The sequence below is a fragment of the Lepidochelys kempii genome, chromosome 9 (assembly GCF_965140265.1).
Source record: "Lepidochelys kempii isolate rLepKem1 chromosome 9, rLepKem1.hap2, whole genome shotgun sequence".
Taxonomy (NCBI): domain Eukaryota; kingdom Metazoa; phylum Chordata; order Testudines; family Cheloniidae; genus Lepidochelys; species Lepidochelys kempii.
The window spans coordinates 47507355-47525090 of record NC_133264.1 but is presented as its reverse complement, the minus strand read 5'-3'; the positions used below and the strand labels follow the sequence as shown (position 1 = coordinate 47525090).

General features: G+C 45.0%; 1 protein-coding gene across 6 annotated transcripts in view; it reads left to right on the top strand.

Moving 5' to 3' along the window:
• Nucleotides 1–17736, top strand: part of DGKD (diacylglycerol kinase delta) — an 80104-nt gene that overhangs the window by 43031 nt on the left and 19337 nt on the right. For all 6 annotated transcript variants that reach the window (XR_012160825.1, XM_073360184.1, XM_073360183.1 and 3 more), the window contains 14 exons: nucleotides 1757–1861; nucleotides 2432–2564; nucleotides 3461–3567; nucleotides 4267–4392; nucleotides 6425–6527; nucleotides 7046–7208; nucleotides 9049–9157; nucleotides 9927–10066; nucleotides 11213–11297; nucleotides 11958–12052; nucleotides 12160–12259; nucleotides 12423–12696; nucleotides 15163–15324; nucleotides 16758–16886. Coding sequence is in view for 5 of the 6 variants with exons in the window: in XM_073360184.1 (XP_073216285.1) it covers nucleotides 1757–1861; nucleotides 2432–2564; nucleotides 3461–3567; nucleotides 4267–4392; nucleotides 6425–6527; nucleotides 7046–7208; nucleotides 9049–9157; nucleotides 9927–10066; nucleotides 11213–11297; nucleotides 11958–12052; nucleotides 12160–12259; nucleotides 12423–12696; nucleotides 15163–15324; nucleotides 16758–16886 (1831 nt within the window). In the remaining variant the exon portion in view is untranslated. The remainder of the gene's footprint in view (nucleotides 1–1756; nucleotides 1862–2431; nucleotides 2565–3460; nucleotides 3568–4266; nucleotides 4393–6424; nucleotides 6528–7045; nucleotides 7209–9048; nucleotides 9158–9926; nucleotides 10067–11212; nucleotides 11298–11957; nucleotides 12053–12159; nucleotides 12260–12422; nucleotides 12697–15162; nucleotides 15325–16757; nucleotides 16887–17736) is intronic.

Genomic DNA, 17736 nt, shown 5'->3' with positions numbered 1-17736 from the left:
AGCCCACAATTATCAGCTTGTTTTTGACATGCACACATTCCTTATCTTAACCCAAACAAAACCATTCTGTCAGGTGTGATCTTAGAATTTTTATGGAAAGTTTGAGGTAAATCAAATCAGGCTTTCTGGGGATAAGAGGGTTAAACAATATGATGATCTCAATTTTGGAATATTTTCCTAATTTTTAAACTTATTTTCACTTGTCCCAACTCCAAAATGGGTTGATTAATCTATAATCTGTTGGTTTTAGCAAGAATTTACATTTGGGAGTGCTGTTCTCAGAATTATTATTAAGAACAGTTTCTGCATACATTATGAGCATTGCAGAGTTTTGTGACGAAGTGGGGATTTTCTCTTGTTATGTAGTATGTGAGCTATGTGAGTCTTACTGTTTTGCATGAGTACTGTGTGCGTCTCAGTTTCCCTGTGTGCTATACCAATGCCTAGGTTGTGGGAATAAGGGTGTGTGACTTTGGCTGAGACCCTCTGGGGCAAATGAGGGTGCTCCAGCTGTCTGCACCAGGTGCACTTCGTAACCTGAGACCCAGGAGGGGGATGCGACCAGGTGACTCTTTTGCCCAGGGAAGCGAGACAAAGACCAGGAGGAGGAGCAACGGGGGTGTCGGAGGTCAGATCACTGGTAGCTGGGCAATCTGTTTGGGGAACTGAAAGAGGGGAAGTCCAGGGCGTCTGACTGGGGATTCCTCAAGATGGACGTGGCTGAAAGTCACTGATTTCTGTGCTAGCAAGCTGTGTTCTACGCTGTGTTTCTGTCAACTAATAAGTCCTTAGTTTACATGCTGGCTGAGAGTCATCGCTGACTGGGGAGTTGAGGTGCAGGGCCCTCTGGCTTCCCCAGGAGCCCAACCCGGGCGGACTCGCTTTGGGAAGCGCACAATGTGGAAAGGGATGCTGAATGCTCTAAGGTCAGATCCAGGAAGGTCAAAGCTGTGTAAGCTTCTTGCCCTGGTGACAGTATGCTCAGAGAGAGGAGGCATGCTACACCAGAGTCCGTGACAAGTTTATAAACTCCATGTGGCCGCAAATCAGGTGGCCATGATGGAAGAAGCAGCAGGAGAGAAACCACATGGAGTGGAGGGCCTGGAACAGTTTATCAGTAAGAGTCAGACAGTCAGTTAGGTTGCTTTACAACTTTCACAGTCACTGATGTGATGAAAGTATGCATTGTTGTAGTATAGGATCGTATCCTGGTTTTGAGGTTTTTTCCCCACTTAAGTAATTGAGACTTAACTCCAGTGTACCACATATTTTGCATAGGAATGTTAACTGGTAGAAGTCATGTTGCCATCTAAACAAAATAAAATAGAAATTGGTTTAATATTGTTCAAATTAATATGAAAAATTCCATCAAATGTTAATTTTTTTAAAAACCTCATGCAATATCCATGCAGTTAATATGTTGACATTGCTGCTGTATCATTGATTTCTGTATTGTGTTGTTCTTTGGATGGCTCTCCACTGCGATTCTCAAACTATAGTTATTAATGAATTCAGGAGTCAAAATAGGAACAAAAAACTCTTCAGCTCTGTAAACCCCACGGAAAGAGAGCGTTGGCCTCAGAGCAAGCAATACCATTAAAGTGTCATTGATCTTTGCTCAGAGATACACAGCTGCTTTCTGTGGCTGTCCTCAGAAGCAGTGATATTTCAAGGTTGTTCTTATTCCATGTTCCCTGTTCTTCCTGTCTTCCTGACAGCCCTGGAACTCACCGTAGTGATTTCTCTGTCCTGTCAGGTTATCACCCCGTGTCGGAAACTCATCCTCTGTGCGGATAACAGAAAAGAGATGGAAGATTGGATTGCAGCACTGAAAACTATACAGAACCGTGAGCATTTTGAGGTAATGGAAGAATCCTCTTATTTACCAGCTGTGTTTTGTGCAGTTCCTCCCAAATAGCATTTGTTTACGGGCTTGACCCAGTGCCAATTAATGGGTGTCATTTCATTGACTTCAGTGGGCATTGGATCAGATTTTATATACAAAACCTCCAAACTGCTGCCTGCTTACAACTCCCTCTTACAGTGACTTTTGTACTCTGTACACTCCCCTCTTGGTGAGTGTTAGAACACTTACCACAGGATAGGTAGGTACAGAACACATACCTCGCACCCCTGGTCTTCAACTGTTTGGTGTCAGCCTACTACCATTGCCCTGACTCGTCACACCTGCTCAGGATTCAGCCTACTGCAACTGCAGTGTATCCAGGTGCTTGGTCTGTAGCATCCTAACTCCTTGTCCTTCTGTGTGCTTAGCCTGCCTAGTGTGATAACTGCACAAAGCCTGCCCTCTCCCTACCCCCCAGAAAAGATTGTGCTATTTTTGCCTTTTCTGTCTGTTATGTTTGAGTTTCTCTCTTAGGAAAACTCTCAAGCTCCACCTTAGGGTTTACTGTACTGTATTTATTTTAAGCCTACGCAGTACAGTATGGACCATTTCTCAGGGATGCATAACTGGTACGCCTGCTCACATGCTCGGCCAACGTATTGCAACGTGTGCCGTGAGGCATTATCTGGGGTCACGTCGCATGGACTCTCATGTGAAGGTAAAAGCATTTTATTGTCTCTCACTCAGGGCATATTGCCATGATAACTCACTATTGTATTCCAGAGATGGTTTAAAACAATGAAACTGTTGTTTACTGTCTACAAAATGGGCTAGAAGAAAAGTGACACCGAACACTCAGAAAGCTACAGAATATGTAAGAATGGAACTCTTATGGTCTTGATCCTGCATTCCTTTTGCTCTCAGATTCCTGTTGGCTTCCTGGGGAATTTTCTGGGTGCATAACGAATGCAGGATCTGGTCCTGAGAGGGTTGTAGGAAGATGACTGTGTGTGTAGTTTTAATGCTGGTTCTTATGTTGTTGGATCTGGCAGTGGTGTGGTGAAACACTTATTTTTGATCTGCCAAAATCATTGCTATCGAATATTAGAATTTTTCAAATCTGAAGTGTGAAAGTATCTATTTTTGAAGAATCAGATTGAAAGTGTATTTTGTATTATTCACAGCAGCAAGTGCATGTCAGTGTTTGAATCTCAGGAGGTTAATCTTTCTCAGCTTTGGTATAGGAGACATTCACAGCTTCTTGCGGCTCATACTTCTAGTGTGGAGAAGGTTACACCTGTGATGTGTAAAGGGGTGCAAGCATATTTTACTGTACATATCATGTCAGATTTAACAAAATGGGATAAATTAACCCATTTACAATCCAGCGGTGAAAATGAGGAGCAGGAGTTAGCAGCTAGAGCAAAATAGAGTTTTTTAACGAACTCAGTACATTAAGCTCTGATAGTTTTGCCATTGCTAACAAGGCAGAGGGTGCTCTCTTTTGGAGCAGACATTTGAAGCTCTGTGTTTCACTGCTTAGTCAGCCTTTATGCTCATACTGTCACATCATGTGTTCAGTGGCAGGATTAATTTCTTTTTGTTCCTCTTTAGTATGCAAGTTTAAAGCTCACAAACGGTGCGCTGTCCGGGCAACCAACAACTGCAAATGGACGACACTGGCGTCTATTGGGAAGGATATAATTGAAGATGAAGATGGGGTATGTATTGGCCTAGACCATGTCCACTCTGGGTTGGAATAGCTGGAACTATAGAGTCTACTTTGCATATGTCCCTCCACACATGCTGCTTTTGAGACATCAGGGTGAAATTATTGGAAGCAGTTGAAGCCTTCTTTCCCCAAGTGCTGATGTGGAAAAATTAGATGGAACTGCATTGCCTGGGGCTGGCAAATACTCTGTACAATTAACTGTCCTGTGGAAACAACCAACTTTGTCTTTAAATGCAAATGGTATGTAAAGCCACTTGGTGTCAAAAAGTGATGTTCTTTATGAAAGAGCCTTCCGTTATTACGCATGTGTTATATTGATAGGATTCCCTGATGGCCAGAGACCTGTAGTTATGGACCATCAGAACATGGTGCTTTGAGGTTGAATAGTTAAGGGTGAGGTTCCCTATGTCTCAGTCTTGGGAAAGGAAGGATGGTTAGGACTTGGAAGACCTGGATTCAAGTTCCTGCTCCACCACAGACTTCCTTTGTGACCTTGGGCAAATCACTTAGCCTGTCTGTGCCTCAGTCCCATGTAAGTGCTTAAGATAGATAAATAGGTATTTCCTAGAGAGTGCCCTTGCTGACCTCAAGCATCACATGTGTGCGTGTCTCATTGCTACACCATGTCTTATATTCTTAGAGTTGTAATCTGGAATCTCACAGTGGTCCCTCTGTGCTTGGTTTGCAGATTTCAATGCCACACCAGTGGCTGGAAGGAAACCTCCCCGTGAGTGCCAAATGCATGGTGTGTGATAAAACATGTGGCAGCGTTTTGCGCTTACAAGACTGGCGCTGCCTCTGGTGCAAAGCCATGGTGAGCTGAGTGAACGTGGTGTACCTCTGTAATAGTGTCATCTCCTCACTGCTCAGTGTACACATGCCTGTGTGCTCTGTTACCGCCGTTTGTGTGAAGCGACAGTTCAGGCCAAGTTCTCATTCAAATGTATCCATGTTCTTCTCCATGTCATAGGTGGCCTGCAAAGGGTAAGAAGTAAGGCTCGTGCCTAGTTGCTTCACTGGGGTGTATATATAAGGCCTGAAAAGATTTTTCGCACCAAAAATACTCTGGGATTTTTTTTCTGCCTGTGCGTTCCCTTAGAAATACCTGGATTGTGATGTCTGTCCATCGTCCTTTTACCAGAGGTCTTTCGTGAAGGAATCTACAGTGTATAGGGCATGTCCTTGGCCCTTAGCTGCAGTGGGTGGAGATGATGAATCTTTAACAAACCACTGTTTATAGCTGAGTAGGTATTAACAGAAACAAACAACAAAGCAGGGAGCTTTAAATCACTTCAATAAAAAACATTTCCCCTCCCAATTCAACAGGTTTCACTTGCTTAATATCTATGACATCATAAATCCTGCTAGTTTTCCAGTTGGTTATAGGGGTATTAAGGAAAAAAGGCAGTACATGAATTTCTCATGTTAATAAATAAATAAATAAAAGAAATTAAAAACAAAATAACCCTTATGCCGGGCCTTCTCTGTACGTCAGAAAGGAGCAAAAATGTCATTAGCCTAATTTCTGTTTACCTGTGCAGGGCACTTTATCACCCTCCTTTCTTTCTTATCTTACCCCACACCATGTCAGTTGCACCTACATTGTGTATTCACCCTACTTCCTCCCATCTCTCTGCTTTTCCATTCTCTGTGTTCCTTCTTTCTCTGCTCCTTTTTCTTTCCCAACTTTTCATTTTATTCCTACTTTCTGTGTCCCCTCTTGGGCCAAAATGTTGAAAACTGGGTGCCTGAAGTGAGACTTCTAAATCCAGATTTAGGCACCTAACTGAGAGGCCTGATTTCCAAAAATGTTGAGCACCCAGCTGTTCTCACTGAGGTGTGTGAAGTTATACCAAGGATTAACTTGGCCCTGTGGGTCCCAACCTTGTTATCATGTGCTCTGAGTGCCAAGTGCCCATCTCAAAAGGAAAGGCAGCGTGTATAAACACTGAGGAAAGTTAGCAGAAGAGGTGAATGAATTGTGAACCCAGTTTGCTGCGTGGGGTGTATCTACACTGCAGCTAGGATTGATCTGCCTAGCCCAAGTAGACAGACTCTCATAGAATCATAGAATATCAGGGTTGGAAGGGACCTCAAAAGGTCATCTAGTCCAACCCCCTGCTTGAAGTAGGACCAATCCCCAATTTTTGCCCCAGATCCCTAAATGGCCCCCTCAAGGATTGAACTCACAACCCTGGGTTTAGCAGGCCAATGCTCAAACCACTGAGCTATCCCTCCCCCATTATCAGAGCTTGAGCTGGTGTGCTAAAAATAGAACTGTGGACATTGCGCTCCTGCAGAGACTTGGACTAGTCAAAAGAGCTCAAACCCAAGGGAACAATGCGCTTGAAAGCCCAAGCTGCAACATCTGCAGTGCTAATTTTAGCACACTAGCTCAAGCCCTGCTAGCGTGAGTCTTGCTCGCAGCTGCAGGGTAGACATACCCTGGGGTTTGTCTACTCAGGACACTGAGGAAAGTTAAGACAGTTAACTAAAGGTGTGAAGTTAATGTGCATAAGTGAAAATGCTTTAAACCTGTGTTTAATGTAGCTTATGAATTAAGGCAACTTTACTTCTGAATGAGTGTCCACATGGTTTTCATGCATTTTAATTTATGTTCATTAACTTCACACCTGTAGTTAAGTTGCCTAAGTCCTCATGTAGACAAGCCTTTAGACTGCTTTCTTTAAAATATCTTTGGTCACTTCATACTGTTGATTCCCATTTCTTTAGATGACCGCCCCCTTTCCTGGCTGTTTCAAGTCCTGTTTTCAAAGTGGGATGGGTTTCTGCATTGTGGAACAGGACCTAGAAGGAGCTGGCTGAATACAGTTTTATTATTTCAGGTACACACAACCTGTAAAGACTTGTTACCAACTAAGTGCCCCCTCGGCCTCTGTAAAGTATCTGTCATCCCTCCCACGGCTCTGAACAGCATTGATTCAGATGGTAAGTATCCACTAACATCTTCCCCTCTCTCTTTCAGTTACAGGTCTTTCAACTAGATCTTTTTACCCCAAGGCCCTGAACTGAATTCTGCTAAAATTTCAAGTAAATCCCAAACTGGAGGTTTTGACTGAACCATGGGAATGAATAACCTCATCAGCACTGAGTTCCTTGGGCTGTTTATTTTGATATTGCATTCAGTTTATTTGCTATTGGCCCAAAAGTTTGCTGCAGCTGTTGGTTGTTCATACGGCAAAATGCAAGTTTGAGAAGCTGTCAATTTGAGCATCTGGCTAGAAGAACTGCAACATTTGACCTCAAGATTGGTGGCAGGTGGTTCATGCTGGATTCAGTGCTGTGTCCATTTGGCATTTACTCTGCATATGTCAGCACCTCAGAGAAAGTATTAACTTCTTCATCCCTGTGCTTGGAGAACGTTACTCCTGGGTGTGAAGTTGTTTCTTTCTTTCCCCCTCCCCTAGTGCAGCTTCATCTTTTCTGTGTTCCTTCTTCCCACTCAGGGTTCTGGAAAGCCACTTGCCCCCCATCCTGCACAAGCCCCTTGCTGGTCTTTGTCAACTCAAAAAGTGGAGACAACCAGGGTGTAAAATTCCTAAGAAGATTCAAACAGCTGCTGAATCCGGCACAGGTCTTTGACCTTATGAATGGAGGACCTCACCTTGGGTAGGGAAATATTCTCTGAATGAGCAGATTCCTTGTAAATACCAAAAAAAACCCAGCAATGATTGACTCTTTGATTTGAAATCTCTTCTCTCCCCCCCCACCCCACCCCCCAAAAAAAATCTAGCAAGGGTACTATTCCTCAGAGAGAACTGTATATATACAGAATGTGGAAGGGCTTTCGCTAGCTGTTTTTGAGTTATTGATCAGCCAAAACCAGATCTTAATGTTGAAATGCGTAATTTCCATTCTCTAATAACTGCAAAACAGCTGAAGGATTTCCCTGAGATTCCAGAAGCTCTTCTCTGGGAGGAGACCAAGCATGGGAAGCTTCAGCCCCAAAAAGCAAGTTATGTGAAGACAGGCTTCTAAGAGCCATCCTGATCTAACTGTTATTCTTGCATTTGCTATGATGAGAAATGGGATTTTGTAGATGGCACTCGGATGCTGTCAAAGTGAGCTGTATAGAAATAGCTGCAAATAAAGATGATATCCACAGAATAAACTTTGACCTCCACCCTGACCACTAAGTCATTGCTCCTGGGCTGTTTCTAACATCTCGAGCCTCGTTCACATGGGCGAATGCCTTTTTAATGAAAAAAAGCCCATCACACGTGTTTCCTTTTCTATTCCCCCAATATGGCTTGAATAAAAGCAGGAATTTCCAACCATACTGAATTGGGGTCCAAGATACTGAATTGGGCATCCACTCCTGGACCATGACCGTTTTAAAATCTAATAGCTCATGAACTATTGTAGCAATCATAGACATTTTGTTCACCTTAGCAGTTTGCAAGATATTGGACCTGAAACTGAAGCACCCTGATTGATGGAAAAGTTATATTAGATCATTTTTAGAGGGTTATAAAATTAAATAGTACTAGTTATTTCCTCTCTCTGCCTGTATGGTTGGATCTGTGGTATAAAGGCACACATTTTCAAAGGGGAGGGATATGAAAAATAGTATCAAATAATTTTCTCAAACTTTTAAAATGGCTTTTTTGTAGAAAAAGAAAGTGGCAACAACAAAATAAATGATGATGTGGTATAATGTTCATTGAGTAATTTCCAACTCATGCCAGTCAAACCGTGCACCACAATATGCCATCATTTATGACAGCATTTTCTCAATGCAGTGGTGATTATTAACAGTAATATGATTTTTCTGTAGTGCTATAACAAATTTATTTAGTACAGGCAATATCCTTGGAGGCTTTACAGTAAGAACCACAGGCAGCTTTTAAAAAAGGTTGATTTTTAGGCCTAATATTCTGAACAGTGTCCATACTAGCCCAGATGAATGGGAAAGTTACACTTTTCTTGGTGATGAGTTGTTTTCCTGGTTGGAAATCAGACAAGGCAGCAGAGCAATGATTTACAGACTACCTTTGTGACAGAATTTTGAGGTTTAATCTCCTGTTCCTGAACTCTTACATGTACTGAATCCCCATTCTTGCAATCTTGCTTTAATTGGCATGGTTCTGAATATGGAGGCATTGAATTCAGAACAATCCAAGCCATGACAAATAACCTAACTGTATACAGAACATCAGAAATCTGCAGACAGGAATTAATTCATCAGATTATCAGCCGCCAAATATTTGTTTCCTCTGCTGTTGAGAGTAAAGTAGGCTGATGTATTAAAATAGCTGTATTTGTACTTCCTTTTTACAATGAAGAATTCAAATTTACCTGAAATCTAGCAGACTCGTGTTCATTGAAAAAACAGTCTAGTCAAAGCTACCAAGCAAAGTTTGTAACCCAGACTGAAATAGCTAATCACTCCTGTTTCTTTAGTAGCACATTATTCTTCCCATCTTTTTTTTTTTTTTTCCTCCTGTAGTTTACGTTTATTCCAGAAATTTGACACTTTCCGGATTCTGGTTTGTGGTGGGGATGGAAGTGTTGGATGGGTTCTGTCCGAAATTGACAGCCTCAATCTTCACAAACAGGTACCTGCCCACAGGGCTTGTTCATGTGTAAGAATGAAGAACAGACAACCACGGGTGAAGAGGACTCTGATCAGACAGAAATACAGTTGTGCCAGGAGTGAAGCAACTAAAAGCTTCCCATAGCTGGTGCTACTGCAGTAACTTCTGCTGAATGGGGCACCCTTCACAGTCAGTGCTCCTACACAGTTTCCTCCTGTGACAGCCAGCGATTGGAGTAGCTCTGAGCATTCGCTCGGTCTGTGCTCCTACACCATTCCCTACATAGATTTCTGCCAGGAGAAAGCTGGGACTAGCTCCCAAAAGGCCAGCACTCCTATGCCAGTCCCTCTAATAATTCTAGGAGAGGATGTGAGTCCCTTTGGTATCAGAGTCCAGGAATAGCTAAATACTTTCCCAAAGTGAGTGTTATGTGTGCTGTGTTAATTCTGGAGATTTTCTCCTGGAGATCCCTGTGCCATTCCATTAGGAAAGGCAATAGCACCCCCTGGTGTAAAATGAGAACATTTGAGCTCTGCCCAGCTGTTGAAAGGTTTTCTTTGTATTGAATAGGTCAGGAGTATCACTGGAATCTATTCCCCTCTCAGTTCACAGCTTTTTCTGGTTGTGGTCAGCACTAGCTGGCATCCTCTTTATCTTATGACTAGTTTTCTCTCAGGGATTGATCTAGTTTGGGAATCAGTGAGGTTCTTCTCAGTGTTATTTTTGGATCAATGGGGCTTGTGTTTTCTTTTTTGGATATCCATATTGGTGGTCTTTTCTTCTGGTGCAGTGCCAGTTGGGAGTGCTGCCCCTGGGTACAGGAAATGACTTGGCCCGGGTGCTAGGATGGGGATCTGCATGTGATGACGACACCCAGCTACCACAGATCCTGGAGAAGTTGGAGAGGGCCAGTACCAAAATGCTGGACAGGTGAGTGTCAGCCCAACCACAACATCCATATCTCTGACTCAAGTTCTACCAACGGAGTGTGTGCTAAGCTCTGTTCTGAGACATCAGCCTCCCAGGACAGTCCTACCATTCCTGACTCTTATCTGCCTGAATTACTGACTAGTTTCACCAATGGTTCCCTGTTATACTCCTGTCCCCAACTGTTATCAGGGCAAGGCATTCTTACATTGCTTATTATCCCTGCAGAATAATCACACCAAGGAGATATTGTGCAATATAGAAGTGACTAGTAACACGTGGCAGGAGAGAGGCCTCCCCTTACTGCCCAGCGTTACACATTCATCAATGATGATTGTAAAATGAGTTCAGTGGTTTCAACCTACTCCCAAACCACTACAGAGTTTGTTATGGATGATCAGAGGAGATCTAAGGCTGCAATAAACTCATAGTAGTTAGATATGGCAAGGATGTTATGTTATTTTGTACATCCGCTTCCCTATCCTGCGGTATAGACTTGAGCATTATGTCATGTCTTGAAGTTGGGTGGTGGAGTTCGATAGCATAGTGAAATTGACAAGGTCCACAATCTCTGAACTCCAAAAATCTTCTCAGTGTAACTTGGCTGCATTACAGTCCGTGATTTTGACATCAGGTGTTCACTCAGGATTTGAAATAGCTATTTCATGTCTGAATCAAAAAGTAAAACTGAAAGCTGAAGTGGACATCTGTACTGCTAGTGTTTATTTCTAGATCAAGCTGACACTTAAAAAATATATCTGCAGCAGCCTTTGAGACTTGCGCCATGGAAATTCTCATGGCAAAACCTGCAGATTTTTTCTGTTAGAGAAGGTGAGGGTAACGAATAGGGAATACTAGGGACGTCGGGATGGAAAGGGATGTTTGTTTGGAGGGTATCACTCCTTCCCTTCCCCCAGTTCAAACCCCTTTACAAGTGACCTGCTGTGACACTAAGCACCCCTGTATGTGACACATGCATCTATAGGAATGTGGTCTTTTTTTTTATTCTGAATGCACATGTGCATTGCCTTTCATTCAGGTCATATAAAGAGCCCTTTCATTCTGTCTTAGTCCCCGGTTGTTTGTATTTCTCATGACGTGGAGGCTCTCAGCTTGGTAGTAATAGTTGCAATGGTTTCATTTCAATAGGTGGAGCATCATGGTGTATGAAACCAAACTCCCTCGTCAGTCATCGACTTGCACAGTCACTGAAGATTTCAGTGAGGATTCTGAGGTACTTAGCCAGCTGCAGAGGGCTGAAGACTGGGAGGGAATTCAGCTGTGGATGGGCTCAAACCAGACAAGGGAGCAGGCTATGGAGAAGAGAATTTAAATGAAGTGAGCTTGGGCTCTACATCAGAGGGGTGACCTGCTGTAGAGAAGGATGGGAATTGGACTGCCGAAAGCAATAGACTCCTAAGGAGGCATGATAGGAGATAGGGTGCTGCAGAAATGGGGACACTTCCATATTAGGCAAGTGAAGGGCTGTAGAGGAAGACAGGTTGGGTTGGAAGTTATATTGGCTTTTCTGTACACTACCATACAAGGCAGCATGCTGTAGGGGCTGCTGAAAACTGCATGGCATTCTCAGAAGTCATAAAAACCAGTGTTTTCTATTCCCAAGTGGATGGTGCTGAGCCCCAACTCTGTGACAAGTTGACAAGCTGGTAGAAATTCGTTCCCTAATCAGACACTGGTCTGGCGTGACTGTGATCTGTACCATAGAGCTCTCAGAGGAAACCCAAAGAAAGTAGAGTGAATAGAAATCACAGCCCTGCACCTTGGGGTGCACTATGGGAAGCCCAAGTGTAACACAGCATATGGGAACCCTGGCCATGGGTCTAGGTACACCATGGGAACAGTAATCTAACAGCTTGTTTCTGGCTGTCGCCAGGTGCAGAAGATTCTCTTCTATGAAGATTCTGTGGCTGCTCATTTGTCCAAAATCTTGACTTCTGACCAACACTCTGTGGTCATCTCCTCAGCCAAGTGAGTATTTCCAGGAGAGCTCATTGAAGGGGATCAAAGGGAAAAAGTTACTCTGAGAATGGTGGGCAAACCTGTGAATGACTGTCTTGCCTGCCTTCTTTGCCTAGGGTGCTTTGTGAGACAGTGAAGGATTTCGTGGCTCGAGTAGGGAAGGCCTATGAGAAAGCGACGGAAAGCTTGGAGGAGTCGGAGGTCATGGCCAGGAAGGTATGTTGGGAAAAGAGCACTTCAAATGTAGAAAGGAATGAGAGAAAACCACTCTGCTGTCAGAGAGACCCAGCTGGTGCGTGTACAGCAGCAATCCAACAGGCAGGGGGCTGCCCAGTTCCACTGGTATGGTCGTGCACAAACCTTCTGCTTTAACCTGCAGTGCTCTGTCCTGAAGGAGAAGCTGGACTCCCTTTTGAAGACGTTAAATGACGAATCTCAAGCCTCTTCATCTCTATCAAACCCACCTCCCACCATTGCAGAGGAGACAGAAGATGGTGATGGATCTGGCAGTGCTTGTGATTCTTCTAGTGACCACTCCATGGGATCATCATGCACTGCCCGTCCCCAGATATTCCGGCCTAGAGAGCAGCTAATGTTGAGAGCCAACAGCCTGAAAAAAGCCATTCGTCAGATTATAGAGCATGCAGAAAAAGGTAAGAGGTGGGTAATTCTGCCTGCAGTTCATTATCTGCTCTTGGGACATGTACGTTGCCTTTCCTCCAGGGAGGAGCAAGATTCGTGATTTAACAGCAACATTCCTGATCTGTATGACAATCTTCCAGTAAGCCTGTATGCATTTTTTCCCATACAAAGAAGGGTTCCTACGGGATTGACCTTCCACCCCTAGGCCACCAGTTAGAAAATCTTTGCCATCATATGGCTGTTCAGTGCAATTCTCAATCTGGCCCTTGTTAAAGGGCCCACATCAAAGGCATATAGCAAGAGTCCTAGCCTCTCCATCTTCCTGTCGCACTGAAGGACCCGCCTCTTCGGTAAAGCATTCCCTAAAGAACCAGAACAAAACCAAACCTGGCAGCTGGGCACCTTCTCCATCTCTTCAGACTTAGCATTTCTCCTCTGTCGGTGGTGAGGACTGGCGTAAATCAGCACCGCCTGGACAGCGTTTGTCTTCCCCCTCAGGGTTTATTTATCAGTATAGCCAAGGCAGGCCTCAGGGCAGGCCCAAGGAGCACTTCTCCACTGAATAAAAGAAACAAATTCACAACACAAAATAAAAGGGGGATACCTTTCCTTGCCCCCTCTCTGCGGGTTGGGGGGTATTGTCCTGTTGTTGGCTTCAGGGTGCCAGGTTGGTTGTTTTCCCCCATAGAGGGGAGAGCAGCCTCTCACCCTGGAGAAGCCTTTCTCCCTGCTGCCACTGGCCGTGCCTCAGCTTGTCTCCCCCTCCGCTGCCCCCCAGAGGTTTTGAAAAGTCACAGGAAGCCCTTAATTGGATCCATGTGTCTCTAGTTGAGCTAAGGTAACCTCTATTCAGCTTGTAGGGAAGGGCCTTTATCATTCATGGGCTAATATACCTGCCTTCCATCATTCTCTTACAGCTCTCCAGCCTAACGTGGTCCCACAGCACACTCCAAGGTAGAAGGCAACAATTAAACCAAAGAGTAGAATGGCAAATTGGCTGGCCTGCTGTTTTCCGCAGTCCATGTACAATGTGTAAATACTTCCAGGGGAGGTGCTTTAGAAATACTTTAGATAGATTGGATCTAAAACCTAAAATCATAATTGGCTTTTAATTGGCACCTGGACTGACTGTTTCATACTCAGTAGGCCCACTGTGTGCTCACTGGCCCTTTGTGGCCCAGCTCCAGTGAGACACGCCAGCTTCTATGCCTGTGACCCATTCCCCTCTCGCTGCCTCCCCTCAGCTCCAAGTTCCAGTCTCTTCGAAAGTGTCAAGGAGGAAATCCTGGTTGAACTGAGAAGGACATATGTACTGGTGTATTACAGAAGGGAGAGAAAAGCATAAAAGTCAGAGATTTAAAGTCTCTGCACACTTAAATGAGTACAACCGTAAGCAACCTTAGACTTGGCAGTAAGCCTGAAGTTGCAAATCATTGAAATATTACCTGGATTTACAACAGTGTAATAGTCTGGCAGTGATCTCTGTCCTTTGTCAGAGGAATAAGAACGGATGGGGACAGGTTGTGTCTGTGAAAGAACAAGGCTGTTAGTTCCATCCAGAGGAGGTTTTGATTTCTACGAGTAATACATTACCATTTGATTTCACCATCCCGTGAACAAATGAGTTCCATTGCCTTTTGTGAACGTATTTGCTTAAGTCCTCTGTGCCGTTTCATTTCCAAACACACACATTTAATTCCTTCCTTCTTTTTTATTGGTTTATGACCAAGCCCTCTTTTCTCCACATGATACTAGTGTTGGTGGCCATTTCAAATGGCATATTTTATTGTCACGGTCTGGGCTGAGCAAACAGAAATCTGACATGCACATCAGTTAGCATCTTTCTGTTTGGCTAGCAATTCCGGGGAACACCTCATGCAAATAAAGGCAGGTCCTTTACTTGTAGCATAGCTCAAATGAGAAATAGGTCCTTAGGAAGTATAAATACGGTTATGGCAAGCATTAAAGTTGGGCAAATTTTTTCACAGCCCATCAAAGCTCTCTTGATGGTGGTCTCAGCAGAGAGACCAAGAAATGAGTGGGCCTGGAGACTGAAATACCCTCACCCCAACAGCTGAGTCCTCCAGGTCAGAGCTGAGTCATGTTAAATGATGTGGAAAAGTCAGTCTGCATTGTCACGGCCATTCACTGATAGATGAATGCAGCACCGTCAGAACCCTCATCCTACTGTCATTTAAATCAGAGAGAGATTTGTCATTAACATCAATGGGAGTTGAATCAGGCTTATAATTTGGTATCTTTCATGAAAACTAATGTGTTGGGTTTTTTTTTAAGTAAGGAGTTCTGTGGATTGCCCCAGTCAAGACCCTGAGGCAACTCTTTGGATTAATTCTGGTGTGGGAATAGAATTTTGGGGGTAGTATTGTATTTCCTTGCTGTGTGCCAGCCTGCCCCCTTCCCTCTGTATTCTCATGACAGAGTTGTAAGATACATGTCTGATTTCTCTCTCTGTCCAGCTGTGGATGAGCAGAATGCCCAGACACAGGAGCAGGAGGGTTTCATCCTGGGGCTTTCCACCGCTGAGGAGGGAAAGGAGCTGAGGAATGAGGATAAAACCTCCCTGCAGCCATCGCACAGTGACAACTATGGAGTTCCCAAAGGGAGGAGTCATCGGAAAGGTACTAGTCACTGTCGGGCAGCCCAGGTTCCTGCATTTGGACAAGCACTAGGGCTCCCGTTTCCATAGGAGCTTTAGAATATTTCTGTGCCCATCCCTTCTTGGAACCTGTTTTCCTCCAGTGTGAGGTTGGTGATAGTTCTGTAACCTCAGCTCAGAGGCCTCACATCTTCTCCATGCTTAAATCCTTTTGCCAAACAGTCTCCTTCCTGCTCAAAGAGGAACCTCTCTCAGATCTCTGAGGGTTTGGTCTTGATCTTAGTGTTCATTTTGTAAGACCCAGGAGCTTCATTAGGCTTATTCTGACTGCAGCAGCCAGTCTTCTCAGTGCTGTCAGCTTGCCATGCTCTCAGGTGTCCACTCCACTTCCCTGAAATTTTCTTACTGGACCCCTGCCTTCCTGCCACAGATACTAGAGCAGGGGTGGGCAAACTTTTTGGCCCGAGGGCCACATCGGGGTGCGAAACTGTATGGAGGGCCAGGTAGGGAAGGCTGTACCTCCCCAAACAGCCTGGCCCCTGCCCCCTCCCACTTCCCGTCCCTGACTGCACCCCCTCAGAACTCCCAACCCATCCAACCCCCCCTGCTCCTTGTCCCCTGACCACCCCCTCCCGGAACCCCCTGCCCCTAACCGCCCCCCCACCCCCGGGACTCCACCCCCCATCAACCATCCCCTGCCCCCTCCCGAACCTCCACCCCATCCAACTATCCCCTGCTCCCTGTCCCGTGACTGCCCCCCGGGAACCCCTGTCCCTCTTACTATGCTGCTCAGAGCATCATGACTGACAGACACGCCACCTGGCCAGAGCTAGACACGCTGCCACTCTGCCCTGCAGGAGCGTGCAGCCCCACTGCCCAGAGCACTGCCTGTGCGGCGGCATGGCTGCGGGGAGGGGGGACAGTGAGGGAGGGGCTGGGGGCTAGCCTCCCTGGCCGGGAGCTATGGGGCCGGGCAGGACGGTCCCGTGGGCCATAGTTTACCCACCTCTGTACTAGAGCAAGGAACCAGCTTGTAATCACTGTTAAGTGAGAAAATTGTAAGAGAGCCCTATTCACTCTAAATACATTCAGAACTGAACTGTGTCTGTGGACTAGCCAATACCCATCATCTGTTTTCTTCTTCAACTGAAACCAGACCTCTCTCATCTCCATTCCTAGTATTAGTTCAAGGTATTTCTGTTCCTCACTGCTGGTACCAAGTGTTTGTGTGTCTGTCTGTCTGCACTTGGGCCACACCTTTTTGTCTCTTCATGACTCTGGTTCTGTCTCTTTGTATAACTGTGCTTTGTATTGTCTGGAATGTGTTGATGTTGAGTGACTGGTAATTTTACCTTCTGTCCCCTGTTCCTTACTGCTTGTGCAGTGCTGGTGTTGTGCTTGTTTGAGCAATACACAATGTTTGTCAATTGCAGTGTTTTGTGTTGTATTTTGTAGTGTCCAAATCTCCTTGTGAAAGGCTAATAAACAAAGGAAGTTTGTCGCTGGGCAGCTCTGCATCTCTTCCTCCCCAGACAGGAAACCGGGACAACCTGCCAATGCTCAACACAAAGATCCTCTACTCGAGTGAGTGTCTCACCCACCCCTTCCCATTCAGGCAGCCTGCTGAGCTGGGGTAACAACAGCATAGCCTCAGCTCTCCAGCCGAGGGCATGAAATGTTTGTCTGATAGCCGTTCTTGTAGATAAACCGTTGCAAGAGCCAAGTTGGAGAGTAATCTGTTTGCAGGTTACTTTCCAACAGGCTTGAATAGTGAAGATGTTGGGAAAAGATTAGAATCACCCCCAGTTGAGACCAAGACACAGATTTAATGGCTGCAGTATAGAGACAGGATTTAGGGCTTGATGATTGCACAAAGGTAACAACCTCATAAGCTTAACAGGAGGTTGATGCAATGGTAAAATAAGTGTAAAATTCTCAATACAGTGCTGGAGTCTGAGTTCAAGAGAGGCCTGAGAGTGAAGGGTGGTCCTTCCAAGTCAAGGCCGAAGTCACTGGCAGTACTTTCTGTCTCCCTTGTTCCCATCTCAGAGATCCTGCAGCTATTTCTATCCCTTGGTGTTCTTAACAGGTCACTCGCTGTTAACTTTAACCCCACAAATCCTGACTTGTTTGTTTACATTGGTGTGTTCTTGTCCAGAAAGAGTCGGGGTCACTTTCTCCCTGACTAAACCTGGCACGTTTTTGTTGCTAGCTGATAATGTGGGGAGCAAGATGCAGCAGCTCCTGAACAGAGTGGTGTGCAGCCTTGAACCGCACTTCTGTCCCCTCAGTCTAGTCAGGCAGAGACCCGGCTGCGCTCCTTGCCCCAGCAGCAGAAGAGAGCTATTGCAGTAAGATCACTTCTGTCCCGTCTTCCCCAGGCACGGACCCTACCACACCCAAACCAGCAGAGAGACTTATGCACTCCCTTCTC